This window comes from Eucalyptus grandis, chromosome 4 (assembly GCF_016545825.1).
Source record: "Eucalyptus grandis isolate ANBG69807.140 chromosome 4, ASM1654582v1, whole genome shotgun sequence".
Taxonomy (NCBI): Eukaryota; Viridiplantae; Streptophyta; class Magnoliopsida; order Myrtales; family Myrtaceae; genus Eucalyptus; species Eucalyptus grandis.
The window spans coordinates 7,393,678-7,417,788 of NC_052615.1; the positions used below are offsets into that span (position 1 = coordinate 7,393,678).

Consider the following 24,111-nt stretch of genomic DNA (forward strand, 5'->3'; position numbering starts at 1 on the left):
CTCGTAATGGGACAACTCTATTCATACATCAGGGCTTTATTGTGAAATATCCCAAAACTTTAGATACATGAAATGAGAAGCACTTCTCGAACTGAACACAGGGTAGAAGGAAACGATGACTCAATATACATCTTATTTACATGTCAGCTCATTCCAGGTTCTTATCAGGCTGCCTTTCTGGCCTCCTAGGGGCCAAATCTTCCTTGGTCATAGCTCTAGGACTGAATCACCAGCAGCCACCACATGCTCTGCAAGTAGTTTACAACCTCCTCTCTATGGTCATACAAACAATATAGAGGGCAGTCAAATGCTGATACCCATGAATGGAACTCCTTCAGAGGGCCAATACATCATCTTGCATTACCGCACGCCAAAGTCTCCATTTTTACACCGCACAAATGCTTTTTTTCAAATCAGCCACGAAGCGAGACATCAAACAAATAAAGCGCATTCACATGTAGCATTTTGCTAAATGGACACTCACCAAACCACTACCTCTGTATTTCCACCAGACAAGGGATTGATTTACAGCAACGTTTAGCTCTATCGTAGGTCAAAAGAGCTATAACAATTGAGAGGAAACACAAGATCAACTGCAACCCCATTGGAACTATAAATGTAAACTATGAAAGAATCTCACCCTCCTCCCCAATCAAAATTTTCTCATCATCGTCGTCTTCCAAAAACTCATCCTTCATAAACAAGCCTAAGCGCTCCAGTGGATTCCTATAGTGAGCCCCATCAAACACTCCTGATAACACTTCAGATCCATCATCAATGTCACCGAGATGAGGCGATGAACCAGAACACCCACTCAACATCTCAAGTTCCTTAAAAATCTCAAGATTTTCCTCGAAGTCAACAGTCTTTTCCATCTGGACGCAGAATTAAGCAATTTCACAGCCATCAGTATTGCATACAAGTACTTTCTGAGTTTTTACCACACGTGAAGAAACAAGTCGAAGAGTAAAACCTTTTGAAGTGCGATCCGAGCAGCTTCCCTGTCTCTCTCCCTTTGCTTTCTGGCCTCAGCCTCTGCTCTCATTTTCTCAGCAGCTTCTGCTGCTCTGATCTGAGCTTCAATCCTTGCTTTCTCTGGCATTGTAGTAACAACACAAAATTGTTAATCACCACAATATGAGTTGTTGGGACAGCAATGAAATTCCAATAACTGTTCTAATTCCAATATCCGTAATGAACAAAAAAAACTACGACATTAAATGCAAAAAAACAAAAGTAACATATTCGAGGATTATATTCAGACAATCATATCTGAAGTCTATGGAAAATGGACTGACAAAATTCAGACGTTTTATCTACCAAAATAAAGTCCAAACCTATCAACCTATCATGGCAGCAGAATAGTCTTGTGGAAAGAATGTCAAGGAAAGAAGGGTTTCCAAAAGACCAGGGATATCATGGGAAATTGAGTCAGCCAGCTACCCATTGAATTAGCTTAATCAATAAGTGGTCTCATATCATACTTTGACAACGACACTTATCTGGAATTTGATGACTCATTCGATCACTTGATCAATCAGGATTTCACATCAGTACTATTATGCCAACAAATTACTTGGCCAACAAAAATTACCAATCACTACTCATGCAAAACAGGAAAGACCTCAGCAAACGATGTAATCTACCACTACAGAAGATGATGAGGAAATCAGCTCATTGTTTGCACTTCGCTATTGGCTTCTCGGACAAGAGACTGTCTATGCATAGTACTTCCTTTGGTAAAGCGGGTTTGCAGAGAAACCTTAATCTTGGGGTAATTGCAGCAAGCCAGCAGAAACCTAAACAACTTCAACTTTTCATTCCAAACCTAGATAGATATTAAAGAGCTTAGAGGTTGAAATTTCTTGCGAAGGACAGATGTGGTTCCAAACTTTGAACTTTGGGTCTTCATTTGAAAACTATTCTGTTTTCCAAGAACAATTATCTAATCACATATTACTTATTTCCCCACAAATAAGATTCTTTACCTCTTAAAGAAAGATTTGTATGATCATTAAGCTGAAACTATCCTCCAGCTAGTGAAAGAAAAGCACAGTAACAAGAATTTGTCCATTTGACCTAGGCAAAGAAAAATCCATGATAACTATGGAAAGCACCCCCAACAAGTAGCCCCCTCTCATTGGATAACTCTACCAATGCTCATAGAACCCGCAACAAAAGTAGTCATAAAGACTAATCTCAATTAAAGTACATTAAAAGGTCTTTGAAGCCTTCAGGGTGCAAGCAAACCAAAGAAGTCCTAGACAGAGATATTATTGATTAGAAAAACCTCTTATTTAAGGAATTTCAGCACCAGATCAAACCTTCCTGGCTCCGTCACCAACAGCCTCTGCTCCACACAAACTACTCATAGCAGTCAACATCTAGCCAGTATTAACTCATTGATCCCATCAGAATCCAAGGAGCGAGGCCAGAGATGCAATTACAAATCATACAGAATGCAGTCAGCCCCCTTGGGTCAAAACTTAAGGTCAATACAGGGCTCTTACAATGCTTGCCAAATTGGCTTCCATGGCAATGGCCACAAAGACTGACTTAACTGAATCCTTTTAAGAGATACAACACTCGTGAACTTTAGGAACTACAAAGGACCATAGTAAGAAAATATACAGAGCTGGGCTCGTGTATCCATTCATATATCCAGTTTTGAGTCTGGGTTATCACACTCAATCTGAAGAGGGTAAAATCAACCCAGCTTCTATATAAGCTCTTCAGCTGAAAGCACTAAACCAACAACTCCAGACAAGAAAAATGCAAACAATAACCCAAACTCTGCTGCTCACTAGAGAAAGTGTTCACAATAACACAATAAAAAACACAATGCTGCCCAAGAACTCAAATTGAACTAGCCAATTTCTTTTCTACTTTTGCTTCAACACTATTGAAATCATAATAGAGGAACTCAGAGCCAATAGAGAGACAAGTTTAACTTTCTTATCACCTTCCCGCTGCCTTCTCTCTAATCTTTCCTTCTCTTGTTGCATCTTCACAGGATCAGCCTTATCACACTGTAATTACAAAAGGCACGTATTAACCAACTGTTATGATACACTCCATAGCATCATCTACTACCAATAAAATGCATACATTATCTAGTAGCGTCTTCTGTTTTGCCTTTAAGATAGTGTCCGCAAAGCGACTCTTTAACATTGCAGCACGCAGAGCCTTTTTAGGTGATAGCTGTATGTCAAGGAGAGAAGCACTCCATGCTGATACAATATCACTATCGATCATTCTCCTGCTTTCTTGAATGGCCAAAATATATCTCAACCAACAATTCACGGCATACTAACCTTCCCCACTTGTGGCATCCGTAGATGGAGTTGCAAGGTGGGAACTAGGACAGACATTTCCATCATCCACAGCACTCACAGCCCCTTTTGAGTATTTCCATAACCAAATTGAATGATCGTTGTAACATTGAACAACTTCAAACATCACATATCCAAAAGATGTACTTACCATCAGAATCTGGATCAGATTTATTGGTCTGCATAGATGAGCTCCTAGCCTAAAATTGCAAGTTCAAGTAGCCACTTTCAGCACCAAATCAAATGGCATATGAACAGAACTGTTCAACTTATCAAAAAAAAAAACTCTAAAATCTAAATATACCAGTCTTGGAGAATCAATAGCACATTCATGATCTCGGCCCTTCTCTGAAGGTAAATCCAAAAGGCCAACAAACATATAATCAATAATCCATAGATACCAAAATAACAGTTCCTAAAATAGACACAAAAGAGAAGATAATTACCCATTGAAGATGCACAAGCTGGTCCAGCAACACTGCATCGGCATGTTGTATTGCCACATGCATTGCACTTGGAGCGACAAGCATGTCCACTAGCACCATCAGTGCCTATATGACACAGTGGCAATTAGCTCAGAAGAGGAGCTACAAAAGCAGAAATTATACTCTGCCACTTCATTACCTTTGTCGTTATTTCCTAATGACTTGGTTGTGCAGCTCTGTGCAACTTTAGAAACCTTGACCTGGACAAGAACCAGTTAACCACATGTCAATATATTTCTGATACAATAAATGCAAACCTCAGTCAGCAAAATCTAAACAACAAGTACAATCTGCCAGTAAAAATACAGGCTAATGTTTTCCCATTTAAATTAAATTTAGGAAAATAATAACATTCCAAACATCTATTCCTGCAAGGAACAATGCTAACCTTTAATAAAGTAGCATCACTGTTCTTCTTTAGCGTCTCTCCAGTTTGCATCCTATTTTGAGGTAAGCTGGTGCACTGAGGAGGTGTCTTGGGATCGCTTTGTCCCACAGCACTGCTTTCTCGACTTTGTTTACTCGATGCAGACCCCTTCCCTATTTTAGTGTCTCCATTGCTCCACTTTGCCTCAAGAGCTTTCCATGCCGTCTCAAAGTCCTTATTCAACTTATCTGCCATTATATGTACTTGATTGCCGGGTGGATTGTAGCACATGGCATTAGCAAAGGTCAACCTGATATCAGCAGCAAATTCTTCTGTTCCACGATACATATTTTTCTCGAGCTTAGATTTTATGGTCCCTAAATCCATTGGCTCTGATATGATAGTGAAGTAATCCGGTATGTTCAGCTTTACTGGATCGACTGGTTGCTTGAAAGGCCAACCACATTGACTATGCATTAGTTTCTTTAAAATGGTAGAACATTGTTGCGTAACAGCTCGATCCATCCTCTGTCTCTTCTTCACAACTTCAAAATCTACTTGCGGACCACGCTTATTAGCACCAGAGACAGAACTTCCCAACTTCATACAACCGCCACCATCAGCCTCGCTTTTAGAAGGCAAATTGCCATTCTTCTCCTTTCCATTCACAGCCCCAGAAGTCCAATTATCAATAAGTAGCTTCTGCTGTCCATATCCACACGATCTGGATTGGGGCTCTGCTTCAATTCTCCTTCCGGAAAACTTTATCTTCACCTTCTTTACAACTACACTTTCAGTCGCTATCATCATGACACGCTAGAAAACCAACAAGTGCTGCTCAGAATAATTGGCTCTTCATGACAATCAGCCTTCTCAACGAATAGTTACGTTGTTGGACATACCTCTGATTGCTGACGCTGAGACCGAGAATTGACATGAACGAGAGCCAGACAAGGGAAAGAGGAAAGAAGCAAAATCAGCACAGACAGAAGCATAAAAACTATGAGACTGGGAAACAACGTCAAAACCCCAACGTAATTCAAAAAAAAAAAAAAAATTGCAACCCCTGAAGGCAGAGTCAAAACACGCTGAACTAAAGAACAAGAGCACAACCCCGAAAGCCGAAACTGATGATTCCGGAAAGGAAAAAAACAAAAAACAGCGACAACCCAAGAGTCCAATCACCCAAAAGAAGAGCCCGAACCCAAAACAACAGCATCGAAGCCGAGTTCAGCTCGCACCCACACGAGAACTTTGCCCTAATTCCTTCACCAGGAGGAGGAAAACGCAGACGAGAGAAAAGAAAATTAAAAAAAAAAAAAAAAATACCCCCGACCCATCAAATTCCCGCGTAAGAACAAAGCGAAATCGAAACCCACTTCCCTTTTCCCCAAAATCCTCGCCTCCTCCCTCGGTGACGAACCGCACGACCGAGCCACTCGGCACAAAAAGGAGGAGGAAGAAGAAGAAGCAGCAGCAGAAGACGACCCAGAAAAAAGCAACCCGCGAAGATCAAACCGCGAGATCTAGGGTTCGCGGAGGACAGAGAGAACTTACCGAATCGGAAACGAATCTGCGCCCGCCGCGCTCGGATCTGACGATCGCAGCCGCCGGCTCCCGACCCCGCGCCCGCCGAGGACGTCGAGAGAGAGAGAGAGAGGGAGAGGCAGGCCGGTCGGCGAGCCTCCTCCGCCCGGCGTCTCCGGCGGCGTCGCGAGGGGGCGGGGCGGAGGGAGAGGAGGAGGGTTTAGGGCAGTGAGGGTTTTCAGTGGGGGAGGAAGGAAGAGAGAAGGAGAGAGAGCAGACAAATCGAGCTCTCTCTCTCTCTTCGGATTTTTGCCTTTTAGGGTTTCTTGTCGTGCTCTCTTTCTCTCTGTATACGGTGACGATATTTCCCGGGGACGGCGATGACGTCATTAATCCACCTTCCACCTTCGCTTCTGCTCTTTTTTTATAAATTATTCTTATTTTGTTTCCTCTTTTTTATGTTATTATTATTATTATTTTGTTTCCTGTTTTGTCGTGGGCGCTGCGCCGACGATGGCGGACGGACAAGTCAAAGGGCGGTTTCGGTGCGTGAAGTTACGTGAATGCCCTCCGGAGCGCGGGGCTTCGGGGAGGGCGGATCCGTAAATTCGGGGAGGCGGCAGGGGCGAGATTGGCGCGCGGGGGTTGGTTGGCGGTGCGTATCCCACTTCGGCACTCAACGTCCAAGCTACGCAGTCTAAGAAAGGAGTTGTGCGTCAGTATTTTATTTTTTTTATTCATTGGCTATGTTTCCAAGAGAATTTTTTTTATATGTAAGAAGTAATGATATCTCCATTTTGGCATAATGTAATCCATAAATTTTTAATTTATCCACTAAGTTCATATTTAATTTAATCCATGAACTATATTAAAATATTTGATATTATCAATACATTAATTCGAATTTGGAGACGACATTGACTGTTTTTACAGTCGTGGGACTAAAATTCAGTCTACACTAAAAGCCCAAAAAATTACATTGAACAATTGAAAATTTAGGAATAATATTGCATGTTAAGGTAAAGTTTAAAAATATTGTGTTGTTTTATATATATTTAGTGAGGAATAGTTAAAACTTTCTAAACATTAATTATACAAGTCTTTCCGAATCATGGACACTCACAAAACCATCCCCGGTGTTTTTTTTTTTTTTTTTTCTCTGAAAGGGAAATGCGTTAAGTTGAAAGACTAAGTCTGTACCTATATAACATAACGAGGGAAGCAACTTTCTAAAAGGTATGAATTGATAAAATAACAAAGAGAAACGAGGAATAGTAACGAAAACGACCTCTTTACTAGCTCTAAGTGACAGGGCTTCACTAGAGTATCGCGGCATTGATTCCCTTCTAGAAGAAAGCACTTAAGCTTTGGTCTCCCGAAACAACTTTAGCAGTGGCCTACAATCTTTATTGATGCTGCGTGAGGATGGATGCCAAGAGAAAATGTTTGGATAAAGTAATAACAAGCGTGGCATAAATTCAATCTCGAGTTCCTCGACTCGTCTACCTTTGATCAATTTTGAATGCACATCTGAGTTTAATTATACTTGTACTTATTTAGTCATAAATTTTTCAATTATGCCAACTAAATCTTAAACTATTTGATAATTTGTCAATGTAGTTCATCCGACCAATTTCAATTGAAAATCGTAGGCATGGATGTTGGGCGGTGCTAATGTAGATAATTTTTATAAATTATTAATTTCCTAATTTTTTTGTTATTTTATTACTTATTTATTTTATTTTCCCAACTACTTGCCAGCCACAAGCAAAGGGGCTCGGGCCTTGCCTGTGGGCGGCAACAAAGTCGTAGAAAAAACGAACAAAGATAAGAAAAAGGAAAAAAGTACAAAAAAAATTACAAAATTGTCAACGTTAATATCGACCGTACCATATAAGAAAACTAGTATCCACATTAGTGATTTTCGATTAAAATTGGCCGATATATTATATTGATAACTCATCTCATCAAAAGATTTAAAATTGAATCGACACATAGACGGTAAACTTAATTTTTTTTTTTTTTTAATAATTTTATCGTCACTAAACAAAATCCCCGCAAGGCATCCGCGAGCACGATCTTTTCTATTTCGTGTTTTACTTAAGCTTTCATCCGAATAATGGTTTGTAATGTCAAAGAAAGAGAAATAGAATAATCTTCTTTTTTTTCTTTTCAAAAACAACCGATTTGTTCTAATCCATCATTTTTAAAAACATATTGTTACTATTTTTTTTCCATACAAAGAAAACATATATAAATATATGGTATCTAGAGATCATACCTATGTACTTTGCTGAATGATAATACACCGCTGAAATTGGAAATTGGGATTCTATAAATATTTACATGGGAAAAAGATACCAAAAACTCAAAGTATGCTCACTATGGCATAATTTCCTGAACTTTTTTTCCGACACAAAAAACATCAAAAATTTATCTTTAATTTTTTTATTATGACTTAAAAAACCTCAAATTTGTATTATGCAACATATTTAACCTCCATGAAAATTTCATTATATAATTTTTCATATCGACTTTACTTTCCAACATTTAGATAGGTAGATTTTTAATGGTACTCATTAGCGAAACCTTGATCAAAGGTAAATTTATCGCACCGATACGGATTTGGGACTTATTATAGAAAAAAAGCTTAAGATAAACATGTCGCAAAAGATATAATTTAGTATTTTTAGTAACTTTATTTTATATATAAAATATGATGAAAAGAGGATTTTCTAAAACCTCCGTGGGGAGAGTACGGCGCATTCCGTGCGGACCCCACTCTGACCAGCTGTCACACTTTTGTTTTTTGGGTAAACACTTTATTTTATTTTTATCGTCCTCCCCCTTTTTAAAACTTTTTTGCTCCACCAACTCTGACTTACATCCTCGTTTTCAACGACAGAATAAAAGGAGGATTTAAGGCAGGGCATGCTTTGCACCCTTAAACCCTTACTTCAATGTTTTTGTTTTATTTTATATTTGCCAACTCATCTAACTCTTTTTTTTTTCCTTCTACTTAGTTTGTTACTTAAAATTGGCAAGCTCAACTTTACACATTTTATCACCATCTTGAATAGCAACGAGTTTAATTTCTCTTCAACTCAAGGATAAAGTTTTCTTGCAACTACATTTAAAGTAACATGAATTTCTACATTTCATATAGCTTTCTAATATAGTCATACATTGTAATTGTTGTAGTGCCATATTAAAAGTCTTAATTTATTATGCGGATGCCAATTTAATTTTAAACTTTTAAACTTGGCCAATTTAATCATAAACCTTTTAACAATTTATCAATATAATTTTTTTGGTTAATTTTGGTCGAAAATCGTTAGGTGGACACCGATAGTCTTACATGATACAGCTAACATTGATGTAGATAATTTTTGCACATTTTAAAATAGTTTACGAATTTTTCCTTGTTTCCATTTTTTTTCTTTTTAAAGAAGGAACATAAAAGGAATTGCAAAAAATATCCACATTAACATCAATCGTATTATACAAAACTGTCGACGTCCATGTAAGTGATCTCCATAAAGAAATTAGCTAGAATGATTATTGACAAATCGCTAAAAAATTTAGAATTAAATTGGTCAAATCAAAAAGTTTATGACTGAAATAGTATTTGCACAATAAGTTCAGGATTTTATTTTGGTAATTATCCCTTTTAAAGGTCAAAATTTAATTTTTTTAAGAATAAATAAAAAAAAGGGCAAATCAGAAAGGGCCACGTTATTTCCACCCCTAAAAAACTATATCCACCCCCATTTACTCTAAAAAGACAAAGCTATCATTAATCTTTCAATGCCAGCTTTCTAAAGTAATATGAACTTCTACATTTCATATAGCTTTCTAATAGATTTATACATTGTAATTGTTGTAGTGCCATACTAAAAGTCTTAATTTATTATATGGATGCCAATTTAATTTTAAACTTTTAAACTTTGACCAATTTAATTCTAAATATTTTAACAATTTACCGATATAATTTTTTTGATTAATTTTGGTCGAAATCGTTAGGTGGATGCCAACAATCTTACATGACACAACTAATATTGATGTGGATAATTTTTTTCACATTTTAGAAAAGCTTATGAATTTTTCCTTGTTTCCATTTTTTTTTTCTTTTTAAAGAAGGAACATAAAAGGAATTGCAAAAATTATCCACATTAATATTAATCGTATCATATAGAATGATTATTGATAAATTGCTAAAATATTTAGAATTAAATTGGTCAAATAAAAAGTTTATGATTTTATTTTGGTAATATCCCTTTTAAAGGTCAAAATTTAAAAATTTTAAGAAGACATGAAAAAAAGAGGCCAAATCAGAAAGGGCCACGTTATTTCCACCCCTAAAAAACTATATCCACCCCCATTTACTCTAAAAAGACAAAGCTGTCATTAATCTTTCAATCGCAGTTTTATTTTTTTTTTTTTTTATTATTTTTTATTTATGATAATTACCATAATTAAGCATTTCACATTTTTTTAGTATATTAAAGAAAAATGCATTCTCAAATATTTCTATGATGATTTCCATGTCTTGATATTTCTTTATAAACAATTCGTAAAAGATATTAGTTTTTGTCAATTCAAACTAATGATATTTCATTGGTATTTCCAAAAAAAAAAATCTTACTTTATGTAATATTTGATTTAATTAAATTTTATCCACTTAACAATTTATTCATACATATGATTGACAACATGGAAAAGAACTAGATTTTTAGAAATTTCTCTTTTCAATGAAACAAAACTTTATGGAGTAAAGCTAACAATAAAAAAAGCATAGTACCTTTGATATATGTAGAAAATCTACAATATATAAAAACTGAACATATGAAATTATTAATTATGGTAAGTCGTTCCTACATAGATATAGAAAAACTAAAGAAAAAGGAAAGTAAATAATTTGAGACCACAAATCTAAATTGCAATTGAATGAAAGAGGGCAGCAACAAAGTCGTAGAAAAAACGAATAGAGATAAGAAAAAGGAAAAAAGTACAAAAAAAATTACAAAATTACAAAATTGTCAACGTTAGTATTGACCGTACCACATAAGAAGACCAGTATCCACATTAGTGATTTTCGATTAAAATTGGCCGATATATTATATTGATAACTTATCTCATCAAAAGATTTAAAATTGAATCGACACATACATGGTAAACTTAAATTTTTTTTTGATAATTTTATCGTCACTAAACAAAATCCCCGCAAGGCATCCGCGAGCACGATCTTTTCTATTTCGTGTTTTACTTAAGCTTTCATCCGAATAATGGCTTAATGTCAAAGAAAGAGAAATAGAATAATATTTTTTTTTCTTTTAAAAAACAACCGATTTGTTCTAATCCATCATTTTTAAAAACATATTGTTACTATTTTTTTTCCAGACAAAGAAAACATATATAAATATATGGTATTTAGAGATCATACCTATGTATTTTGCTGAATGATAATACACCGTTGAAATTGGAAATTGGGATTCTATAAATATTTACATGGGAAAAAGATACCAAAAACTCAAAGTATGCTCACTTTGGCATAATTTCCTAAACTTTTTTATTCTGACACAAAAAACATCAAACCATACTCATTATGATAAATTTACATTCAATTTTTTATTGTGACTTAAAAAACCTCAAATTTGTATCATGCAACATATTTACCTTCCATGAAAATTTTGCTAGATAAATTTTTCATATCAACTTTGCTTTCCAGCATTCAGATATGTATATTTTTAATGGTACTCATTAGCGAAACCTTGATCAAAGGTAAATTTATCACACCAATACGGATTTGGGATTTATTATAGAAAAAAGCTTAAGATAAACATGTCGCAGAAGATATAATTTAGTGTTTTAAGTAACTTTATTTTATATATAAAATATGATGAAAAGAGGATTTTCTAAAACCTCCGTGGGTAGAGAGTACGGCGCATTCCGTGCGGACCCACTCTGACCCGCTGTCACACTTTTTTTTTTTTTTTTGGGTAAACACTTTATTTTATTTTTATCGTCTTCCCCCTTTTTAAAACTTTTTTGCTCCACCAACTCTGACTTACATCCTCGTTTTCAACGACAGAATAAAAGGAGGATTTAAGCCCCTTACTTCAATGTTTTTGTTTTATTTTATATTTGCCAACTCATCTAACTCTTTTTTTTTCCTTCTACTTAGTTTGTTACTTAAAATTGGCAAGCTCAACTTTACACATTTTATCACCATCTTGAATAGCAACGAGTTTAATTTCTCTTCAACTCAAGCATAAAGTTTCCTTGCAACTACATTTAAAGTAATATGAATTTCTACATTTCATATAGCTTTCTAATATATTCATACATTGTAATTGTTGTAGTGCCATATTAAAAGTCTTAATTTATTATGTGGATGTCAATTTAATTTTAAACTTTTAAACTTGACCAATTAAATCATAAACCTTTTAACAATTTATCAATATAATTTTTTTGGTTAATTTTGGTCGAAAATCGTTAGGTGGACACCGATAGTCTTACATGATACAGCTAACATTGATGTAGATAATTTTTTGCACATTTTAAAATAGTTTAGGAATTTTTCCTTGTTTCCATTTTTTTTTCTTTTTAAAGACGGAACATAAAAGGAATTGCAAAAAATATCCACATTAACATCAATCGTATTATACAAAACTGTCGACGTCCATGTAAGTGATTTCCATAAAAAATTAGCTAGAATGATTATTGATAAATCGCTAAAAAATTTAGAATTAAATTGGTCAAATTAAAAAGTTTATGACTGAAATATTATCCGCACAATAAGTTCAGGATTTTATTTTGGTAATTATCCCTTTTAAAGGTCAAAATTTAAATATTTTAAGAATAAATAAAAAAAAGGCCAAATCAGAAAGGGCCACGTTATTTCCACCCCTAAATAACTACATCCACCCCCATCTACTCTAAAAAGACAAAGCTGTCATTAATCTTTCGATGGGAAAATCTCAAATAAGGACCCAAAGTGAGCTTACTTTTTCAAATAAAAACTCGAAGTAACCTTTGTTCCAAAAAAAGACCCGAAGTGGCTAACAAGTCTCAAATAAGGACTTGAACCCGACGACCGGCCAAAATGTTCACCTGTCAGCGAGCGTGTGACATTTCCGGTGGTCGAAATATGGGCAATTTTGTCCCAAAAAATTATAAATAGAAATTAACAAACCCTAAAAACAAAACCCCAAAACTCTTCACGTTCTTCTTCTTCCCCTCTTCATCTTTTACACTTGTCCCCTCTCATTTGGAGAACCCAAATTCTCCGTTGATGGATCAAGATCCCTGTCTCCCTGAGTTCCAAAGGTACGTGCCCTCTCTCTCTCTCTCTCTCTCTCGCTCTCATAATTTGAACGAAATTGATCTTGGTTGAATGGGAGTGTGAATCAAAGTGTATGGCGAACCTAGGAAAAGATAATGAAGAATCGAGGCCCTCGTGTTACACACAAGTGTCTCAATAATGAAAAAGTGGCTTTACTCAAGATTTTTCTTATTCGTTGGAAAGAAACAAAGACAAAAAACAAAAGAAAGAAGATATGAAGAAACGAAAGTAGAGGTTTCTTATTGTGTTTCAATTCGTGTTCCATTAATAGAAAATTTCCGTGCTCCAAGCGAGAAAGGACAAAGAATGGAGAAGATGAAGAACAGAAGAAGACAAACGTGAGAACATGAATAGTTTTTCTTTTTAGGTCAAAAGAAAGTTAAGAATTTGGGGGTGGTTTTTAGGGTTTGTTAATTTCTATCTATATTTTTTTTTGGACAAAATTGCCCATATTCTAGCCACCAGAAATGTCACACTCTTGCCGGGCGGTGAACATTTTGGCCGGCCGGCAAGTTTAGGTCATTATTTGAGATTTGTTAGCCACTTTGGGTCATTATTTGGGACAACGGCCACTTTTAGTTCTTATTTGAGAAAATAGGCTTACTTTGAGTCCTTATTTGAGATTTTCCCTCTTTCAATTGCAGCTTTATTTTTTCTATTTTTCTTTTTTTTTTTATATAATTACCATAATTAAACATTTCACATTTTTTAGTATATTTAAGAAATATGCATTCTCAAATATTTCTATGACGATTTCCATTATCCGTGTAGAATCTTCTTGCTAGTAGTAAGGAGAAAAGACATTCTTTGATATAGTATAAAACTAAAAGGTCTCTTTTTCATCATTGATCTTATAATACTTTATTTATTTTTTATCCCTCTAGTCTCAAAAGCTCACTTTTTCGGTGAACTTTTTATTAATTTTATTAGTCTACAGTATATATCAAGTTTCTTTATTTACTACATCAATATATATATCTTTTCTCCCTTATTATACTAGTGAGTTACTATTCTATAGAGCACGTAAAACATCAAAGGAATATGTAGGAATACACTAAAAAATTTTGCACAATAAGGTGTCTTGATATTTCTTTATAAACAATTTGTAAAAGATATTAGTTTTTGTCAATTCAAACTAATGGTATTTCACTGGTATTTCCAAACAAAAAATCTTACTTTATGTAATATTTTGATTTAATTAAATTTCATCCACTTAACAATTTATTCATACATATGATTGACAACATGGAAAATAACTAGATTTTTAGAAATTTCTCTTTTCAATGAAACAAATTTTTATGGAGTAAAGCTAACAATAAAAAAAGCACGCTACCTTTAATATATGTAGAAAATCTACAATAAAGAAAACTGAACATATGAAATTATTAATTATGTTAAGTAGCCTCTACATAGATATAGAAAAACTAAAGAAAAAGGAAAGTAAATAATTTGAGACCACAAATCTAAATTGCAATTGAATGAAAGTGGGCAATTTTATATTTTTGATGAAAATTGGGTGGATTTAGTCATATAAGAAGTAAAGATAGCACTACCTACGAGGAAGGGAGAGAGCGCACCGTGGGTGGAGAATCCCACATCCCAGGAGCAGCGGGGGAGGGTTGTTGATGAGGGACGGCGCTACCACGAGGTGTTATGGAAATTGACCAAATTCAATAAAAAAAATAATTATGACTTAATTGCACAAATTGAAATATTTAGGATTTGATTACACGTTGACACGTTTCTAAGTTTTGGTGCGAATTCTCCGAGTTGAGTTGCAATTTCATTTTTCAGTTTTCATTCAACTTTTTGCTTTCCATTAATCAACTCCAATCGAGAAAGTGCAATCAAGACCTCTCGATGATATCATGTTACTTGGTTTATCAAATTATTGACGTAGCAAAAAATTTGAGAGTGCCACACCAAAATTTACACCTCCAATCAATTCAAGTCTCTGATCAATTGAGCGCATGGGGTACCGTTCGAGCATGAGAAGGAAACATAAGTTGAGCTAGAGAAAGGTATCGGGTTCATATTGCGCGCTTGAAGGAGAGAGAGAGAGAGGATGGACTCATCCTCAGTTTCATTCATTAATTGAAGAGTGTATGCAGCCTGTAGTTGCAACAGATGACGAGACAGGTCTGCTTAGCATACATGAGGGATTGGCTCCACGTTAGTCGGTCTTTGATCTATGCATATTCATCAGCTTCTCCAGCAAATCTGGTTTTTTTAAGGTGTCGGTTCAACGCTTGAATCCGACAAACACGTCTCGAGATGCTGAATCACTTCCCGAAATGCTATCGACCGTCGACAGAACATGGAACCCCAGGAGATAGATCGACACAGATTTCGAATTTGGACTACTTTGACCACGCCACTATTCCAGCTTCTATTCTCACCCGGCACAAGAGAACGGAAACCGACACAAAGATCAGTCCCTCGTCGTGTATGTGATCTTATCAGGCGCACGAGTTTATTAAGGGCTCTCTCAAGTGCACTGTAGATACATTCTTGTAGTAGAAGTACAACGCCAGTTGAATTATTCCCAGAATCGTCCCGATTCCGTTCGGAAACTGTAGAGAATACTGGAAATGTTAGATCCTTTTCCCGATCATGGCAACTGCAAAATGCAGGATATCGCGTAGATAACAGAAATGGGAACTTACATAAATGAATGGATCGGCTTTGAACAATCCGTACGCGAGGAAAGATAGGCTCGTCAAAAAGGTCGAGAAAGAGAGATAGAAAGGCATGTACTCGACGCTTCTCATCTTGATCACCAGCTTCTGCAACAGAAAGCAAAGTACCAGTATTAGTAAGGTGCCGTTCGATGTCGGTCTGCAGAACTATTGAGATGGACTTACGATGATGAAGAGGGGCGATGCGAACATGGAAATAAGGGAAGCGACGCTCAGGTACCCGACGAAAATCTGCCGCGAGTGCGAATCGAAGAATTGCAAGCTTATGATCACCACGACTAGGAAGAGCACGATAACTGATATGCTCAGTCCCAACATCTTCAGCTGTAGCAAAGTCGCTGTGAAATCAGAAGAGTACAGAAGCAGCAGAACGTGTATCCACCAAGCAACGGCTCGGAGAAAATCTTTTTGACGGATCGCCATAGAACAAATACGACAGATTCAATCAATCAGAACCCGGAAAACACGTGAAGGAGTTTTCTGAGGTATGATTGGTCTAATCTATAAGGCTTGATTTCAGGGGATGAATCTTTCGTGGTTAAGCAATTTACCTTCTTGGCTTTACTGGCGTATACAATGAAGACGGTTATGTAGACGGCCTGAAAAACAACCCCAATCCCATTGACGGTCGCGACCATTATCACGCCGGGCGACACGAGTGGCAAGCCGTACCACAGACATATCAAGGAGTTCAAGAGCGTGTATATGTAAGGCGATCCTGAGAACTGCTCGGTGGACTGATTCCGAACAATCCTTCGGAATGTCGGTCTGCAAGTACATCGAAACCCATTTGCAGTGAATCAAAATTATCGGAATCGTATGCTTAACTGGAGTGCGTATGGTAACAACTTACATTGGGGACATGAACAGTACGAGGGCGAAGACATTTCCTGCAATTCAGGCAGAAATTAGAGACGACGAATTCGCATTCACATCAGTGTCAATCAAAATGGCGTCTCAGAGGGGGGAGGGATTGTTCTGAGTACAAATCATCCAGTTGCAGATACACGGAATGCCCATAAGTCAGCAGAAAGCAAATTATTTTCCAATTCAAACTATTTAAAACAAGTAGGAACCTGAGATTTCTCTACTGTTCATCCTGGAATCAGATTGAACCAATCGATCTAAATGAGGATGACCTCCTGGAACTCTCTGTGATCGCATTTGCATTGATCAATTCGGGAAGAGGAACAATCTAAGCCAAAACCTCTTTACAATTCAATTTTACACGAGGCGTTTTCGTGAAATCATTTCAGTTCTATCAGTGTTGGCCAACTCATTACTAGTAAGTACCAAAACAAGTTTTATGGAGTAATAGATGAAGGGAAACCTCATGCATATGTACCTGCAATTCCTGCTGCAGCACTGCATATGGAATTTGCGGGGAGACACGAATTGGGCAGCATCTACGCAAATATCTCTCTCTCTCTCTCTCTCTCTCTCTCTTGTACGTTTGCACATAAATTGCAAAAGGAAAAGCATTTATATACAAAGTTCGTATGCTTCCTCAGGCAACGAGAGTCACAATAATGATTCTTGGATATTTGTGGGCACTTGTTATTATGGCTGCAGATGTGCAATCACTCCGCGTGGACGTGGGGCAACCGTTCCATGACATATACACCACAAATTAGAAGCTGCTACCATAAAAAAACCATCTTCATCTTGAATTATAAACGTTTGACAATTCTTTTTCTCATGTGTGTCTCTTTTGGTTAATCGGTAATAACTTACTATTGCATTAAGGAACGAGCGATGCTCAGTATTGCAAGACCAATTGACAAAATTGATTTATTAAATGATATGATAGACAATAATGGTGTTTTGAATAAGTGGGTTACAAATTCAACAACCAAGAGGAGGCGGACACATTACCAAGAAATCTGTTTGGTATAATCATGGCTGACTAATACCGTGACATATTGTCTTATTGTAATGTGAAGCATTGGACTTATACGTTTGGTAATACATATTCCAAAATTGCAAAAACCTTAAAGTTTATTAAGGTAGCTTCTTAAGAACGGTTGATAAATTGTCGTAGTTTGGGCAAACACCTAATACAAATTGCAAAACCCATTTCCTTGGTCGAAGCTATTGTGGGGTGATTGTACCGAATAACATTTTAGTAGACTATTCTTAAAATAATTAGATCTTACTGAAATGCGCCATTGCTTCTGTGGAAAATTTTGTCATTGGGAGAAATTTGGTGAAAACCATGGAGGAGATACTTCAAATTTGAGCCCAATTTGGATAGGCACAAAGCTCAAGGGCAGGTCACCCACCACAAAACCATGTCGGGTAGGACCCCCTTGCAAAAGCGGTGGGATTCAATTCCACATCAATTAGCCATTAATTTCACGTGCTTCTCCGACAATGGCTTCTCAACCACTCGAATAATTGTGTCCCCATGCAATGGATATTCTTGGCTATTGACGTCCGATGCGACGACGTAGCACGTCGAAGATGGAGAAGAAGAAGACAGACGTGGGGGCAACGTCTTCGTTTGAGTCACATCAGCAAACATTTTCAATATATTATTTATCACACGCACGTATAGAGTAAATGACAGAAATGGACAAGGAATTTTTTTTAATATGTAATGTGGTCTTCAAACTTTTGAATTATTTAATGTACTATATAAAATTTTAATATAAGATTAATTTAGTCCCTAGATTATATAAAATGTTCAATAGTGTCTCTAAATTTAAATTAATGAAAATATAGCATTAAATATTTTCACATAATTCATAGAATAAATTGAACATATGTCAAAAATTCGTAGATCATATTGTATATTAAACAAAAGTTAGGGACCAAATTGAACAAATTAAAGTTTCGGGGGACCGTATTGCATATTAGGCCAAAGTTAATAGACTATTTGTGTAATTATTTTGTATAAATATATGGGAATATAATTATTTTGCCAATAAAATGAATGAATGTTGAACTTTGCATTCTATGTATATAATAACTATATCCATCTTATAATTAGTACAATGATTTCGATAATTATATTCGTTTTGTTCAAATTTCAAAGTATAAGTTTTCTTTTTGAATCTATTTGTATAAAAGAATGTCTTATTATAATCACATATGTATCAATCCCTTATGAGAATTGGACTTGAAAATTTGACGTCCATTCTGCAGACGTTGTTTTTTGGATCATTTTTTTTTGATCGAAAGATTCCTCATTTCATTTCAAGTAGTAAAATTAAAGGAACAACCCAAATAGGCTTCTGAACAAAGAACATCCAAAAACTCTCCTTCCCTGGTTCTAAGTCTAGGTCCATTCATGGTATCAGAGCCATGGTTTCATTTTTAATGTTATCCATTCCATGTGCTTGATAGGTGAATCCAGTGCTGAGAAGATTATTTCACATTATGTCTACAGAACCAAAAATCCTCGAAGCACCCGTTTCTCTTGCTCCTTCTCCTTCATCTTCAGCCCTTCCAGAATTTCGTGTTTTCAATGCTTCTAAGATAGATTATCTTTATGAAGTCTCTCTTAGTGATGAAACCAAGATTTCTGAAACCCAACTTTCTCTCATGAATTCTTACTCCACTTTTGCCAAACCCAACTCATCATTTTCACCTATCCGCTCCATCCACCAACTTATTCACCAAACTCCAAATCAAGTAAAGGAGTACGTCCAGTCCTCAAAATTCGATCAGCATCCCAGTCTTGCTACTGAAAAAGAGTACTTTGTTACTCTTCAAATCCCTCCAGAATTCCCTAGACAATGGGTTCAATAGGGATATACTCATGTCCATTATGGCGCTGTTCGTCTTGCTCTTACCTTTCATGGTCGTAAAGGTTTGCCAGTTGTTGCAAGAATAGCGTTGTTGGATACCAGGTTCTTACAATACCAGCATGCTTGCATCGGTATTGTCCAAACTACTTTGAATGCTGGAACAATCTTTGTGATTCTGTATCCAAACTTCAACATCGCTCCTTCAGACCCCCAACTACTCTCTTTTCTAAAAGTTCAAGCCCAGCTCACTGGAGCTCCTCAAACTGCTGACTCTGTAGCTACAACCCTACATTACCAGATGGTTTATCGGGTGCAAAATCATACTTTTGATCTAAACTTCAACAATGGTAACGAAGATGCCTTGTTTATCTCCATGCAGAATGATCAGGCATCCTGCATCCATGTTCCCAGACAAATCCCAAAGGATACGTTGGCCAAGCTCCTTCTAGAGACTTGGATTACTAACTACGAAAAGCTACACCAGCATAACAAGCCTTTCCAGTCCACGGACTCTGAGTTCGTCCGGAAAAAAGATGGAATTGTTTCTATCAAATTTGGCAAGGAAAAGGAAGAAAGTCCTTCTATCTTCCAAACCCTCTTCATGATTGAACCATGTGTTCCTCAATCAATTTCCGAGCCAGATCCAAAAAAGCTTGTTCGACACTTCAATAGTGATGGACATCCTGTCCATTAATACAAAGACAATTATGGCCATTGTTTCTAGGATCCTTTCTGCCAATGTTCCTATTGTACAAATTCCCCTGACGAGGTAGATCCTTTGCAAAACCTCCACCTTGAAGGAAAAGGCCAAAGGATAAGGTGTACCAAAGGTACTTAAACGGAGATCCCTCCGTTGATACTCTTGGTGAGTGTGATAAATACTAGTTCATGGTTTCTTATGTACCACCTCCACCACCAGAGTACAATTCTACATCCCAAGTTTCACTAGATCCACCAAGATCACCTCCACCATCTCCTCCTCTGAAAAAGCAAGCTCTCTCCCCATTTTATAAGCCAATCCTAAAATGGGCTAAGAAACATTCTTACCCACTTGAAGCCCCAACAGAAACACCACCCACTTCTTCCATTGTTATGTTCCATGATACTGACTTTCCCCTTCTTGTCAGAGAAAGTTCTAAACTCTCGTTTCCCGCTTCAGAGGAATTCATTGATCCATAAGGCAGATATCGCCATGTTCCTAAGATAGCTGCCCCCACTAATGTGGATGAGCATGGAAGACATTTAAAAGAACTCGCACTCGAAGCTGTTCTAAATTGGCAATCAGAGACTCTGTTAGCACAAAACAATGCCTTCAAGGCAATTGATTCCAAGATTGGAAATGTGCAACAAGACCTCCGAAAGTATAATGAGACCACTAAGAAAATGGTTTCTAAATTCCAGAAGAGGCTAAGGGCGCGCATGATAAAATTTCTGTTTTTCAATTTCTCTGTTTCTCTATTCCTTGGAACAGGTTTGGAACAGAAATCTGTTTGGTAACGCAAATTGATTTCTCTATTTCTAAAATAGATTTCTATTCCGTAAATAGAGAAATTGAAGAAATCGAAGCTAAAATTTTTAACTTCTCGTTTCGAAATAGAAATCGAAACCGAAATCAAACAATATAAAAGAACTTTGTGTTTTCTTGCTAACTTAATTCACTCATAACCACAACTTCATAAATTATTGCTAAGTTTCTTTTTCTTATTTTGCTCGTGTTTCTTTTTGCATTTTTTTCAATTTTTTTTATAATTTCCTTTTAGGATGAAAGGCAATTGAATGGGTCCCCGATTTTCAAAAACGACCAAAGTTCTTAAATGCTTACTTAAAAACAATGGGGCTCTTTCTTCCTAAAAAAGGCATGGGCATGGCTAGTTGAAGAAAAAGTTCTTACATAATAGATGAATAAAAAGCATGCCTAGAAATTTAACCTTATTTTTTTACGGATTCAAAATTCTTGCAAAATCAAAATAATTAGATTGTTACACAATCTTGAATTTTAATTCGAAGGCAAGAGATTCAAGAGAATCTCTCTTTGCTATGCAAGGGCCATTAAAGGTTATTGAGCAACAATAAAGAAATTAGGGATGAGCAACTGGACTGATTCAATTCGAGAATCAAAATAAACCGACCTTCCCTCGATTGGTTCCTAACCATAAACATTACTTTAAGGTCTTTTTATTTTGTTGATAATCTTGTATAATACTAGTTTTTTATAAAATGACAAGGCTGTATAGGCACCATTAATGGCACCCATATTCATGCTTCCGCAGTACTTGTTTGAACATACGCAGGATGAGCTTGTAAACGATACATTGACCGAGGAGGAAAACCAAATAAATACGCTTAGGAAAACAATTGCTAATAAAATGGCAAGGGATAATAATATGCCATATATTCCATGAAATTGTATTTTTCAACTTTTGTAATGTATTAGTATTATTTCGACTATTATTTTGTATTTGAGGATTTCTCATGTTGTTTTAGTATTGTTTCGACTATTATTTTGTATTTGAGGATTTCCTATATTGTTATCTAATCAATTTCTATTCCTAGAAATAAAAATTTTGTTCTGTTATCAAACGGATTTTTGTTTCAGAAATAAAAATTTTGAGTCGTTATCAAACGGGTTTCTTTGCTCAGAAACTTGTCCGGGGAATAGAAATTAAGAAATTTTGTCATGCGCAACCTAAATGCCTTGGAATCAGGACAACATCTAGGGTATCATCATCTAGAGAGCCCAAAGCTAGAGATAAAAAAACTCAAAAGGTAAATTCAACTCCTTGAAGAAGGAAGGTTAAGACCTTTCGATCCCTTTGCAACTCTTGTCAGAACTAGGTATTTGCCTCCACCACCCCAGACGTCTATTTTTGCTGCCATCCCAGTATATTCTTTCAAAAAAGAACCAAATATAGCATAATTACGAGATTGTATCAAAAGGTTGCAGAAAGACAAAGGAAAATAAAAGATGCCTACATAATCAAGTTCGGTTGTTATAAGAGAAAAGCCAGATCAAATGATGTTATCCAATCCATTATAATATTTTCTAAAGGATTTAGGTATTCAGGAACCTGACCTTGTTATCCAACATCCTAATCCTGCCATTCTAGAAAAACAGATTCTGTTCCAGCTGAACAAACTTCTCCTAGCATCTTTGATACTGAATCAGATTCAGTATCCCTTTCGTCCTCTTCATTCTTCTCGATTCCTACTATTGATTCCCTCCCTATTGAGCCAATCACTTCATCAATTTTCATGGCTGATCCTCCAGATCATGAGATGGAATCAAACTATTCTAAGCCAGAAAATATTCAGATAGACAATCTCGTAAGGCATGTATCCATGGCATCAAAACAGTTTTTCACCATCGATGATATTCCTTATCACAAATGGCCAGAAAGACTTAAAGAATTTCATATTTGGTTGAACACTCAGTCCATCACCAACCATGATATAAATGATGTCCTTTACAACTTTGTTACGAGCTTCTCAAGAAGCCTCAAGCTTTGGTGGAAATCAGTTTCAGAACAAGATCAAATTCATTTTTCTGATGTCACCTGATTTCAGTCATGCCATCACTATCTTATATCATGTCTTTGTGGGAAAACCCACTGACCTCATAGAAATGAAAAGAAGAGAATTTTTCGAAAGAAAATGTTGCTCTCTCCAGAAGAAATATCTTGATAAGCATTATCGAATAATGCTTCAGCTTTTTTATCAGATTGGAGCTGATCCAAATCTGAAACATGTTCTCTTGACTTCCATCCCTAAAGAGTTATCCCAGATGGTTGAAAGATCTTTCTTTGGAAGACAAAGGTGAATATAAGATATTCCCTTGGGAGAAATATAGCAAGAAATCCATCTATGCCTTGAAGAATTGTGCTTAATGCGCCAGATGGTTCGTACCTACATCACAGATGACAGAAGTCTCGAGATAGCCTACTATCGCCAGAAGTTAAAAATCAAATGTTCAAAACAAGACTGTGATGGTACTTGTGGAAAGTATTCTTGAAAGAAGAAACACTTCAAGAATTTCTGGATGAAGAAGTCCAAACATGGCCCCAAGAACTTTCGGAAAAAGAAGAAATGACGATACCTACGCAAAAGAAAGGATCACACAGGCCATAAGAAATCAAACCGTTGCTTCATCTGCAATCAAAATGGACATTTTGCCAAAAATTGTCCACAAGCGAGAAAATGTCAAAACCGTCTAATTCATCACATTGAGAATGAAACAGGTTTTTTTTTTGAAAATGATGATATTGAATCCTTATTCTTTGCTGATAAAAACTCTCTGAACAAACTCTTTGTGTCATTCCCTCTTACCAAAATCCAGTGAAACTGAGTCAGACTCAGAGTCTGAAGATATTTTTCACATATCCCCCACATCTTCGAAACCAAATCTTGACATATTTTCAAGCCAAACTCACTGTCCCCATTTCCTTGTAAAAATCCTCACCTTGAAGTTTGCCAAACCTATCACTGTTATTGCTCTCGTTGATACCGAAGCAAGTTGTTCCATTCTAGATACTAAAGTTTTACCTGAAGAATATTGGACTCCCTATGTCCGATATTTCAACTCCGCCTCTGGAGATACTTTCTCCATA

At 36.3% G+C, this 24,111-nt stretch overlaps 2 protein-coding genes across 2 annotated transcripts; both read right to left on the minus strand.

The window, feature by feature from the left end:
• Nucleotides 1-10: 10 nt before the first annotated feature.
• Nucleotides 11-6,107, minus strand: LOC104440834 (transcription factor GTE12). Its single transcript, XM_010053819.3, has 12 exons — nucleotides 5,742-6,107; nucleotides 5,087-5,101; nucleotides 4,206-5,000; nucleotides 3,957-4,017; nucleotides 3,779-3,883; nucleotides 3,637-3,680; nucleotides 3,484-3,532; nucleotides 3,315-3,398; nucleotides 3,109-3,230; nucleotides 2,963-3,029; nucleotides 974-1,095; nucleotides 11-875 (listed from the first exon to the last, which is right to left on the minus strand). The coding sequence occupies exons 1-12, from the start codon at nucleotides 6,099-6,101 to the stop codon at nucleotides 624-626; spliced, it is 2,076 nt and encodes a 691-aa protein (XP_010052121.2). The 5' UTR covers nucleotides 6,102-6,107; the 3' UTR covers nucleotides 11-623.
• Nucleotides 6,108-15,403: 9,296 nt separating this feature from the next.
• On the minus strand, nucleotides 15,404-17,258 carry LOC104440835 (bidirectional sugar transporter SWEET2a). Its single transcript, XM_010053820.3, has 6 exons — nucleotides 17,101-17,258; nucleotides 16,609-16,645; nucleotides 16,307-16,523; nucleotides 15,921-16,079; nucleotides 15,723-15,842; nucleotides 15,404-15,629 (listed from the first exon to the last, which is right to left on the minus strand). The coding sequence occupies exons 1-6, from the start codon at nucleotides 17,159-17,161 to the stop codon at nucleotides 15,516-15,518; spliced, it is 708 nt and encodes a 235-aa protein (XP_010052122.2). The 5' UTR covers nucleotides 17,162-17,258; the 3' UTR covers nucleotides 15,404-15,515.
• Nucleotides 17,259-24,111: the final 6,853 nt, after the last annotated feature.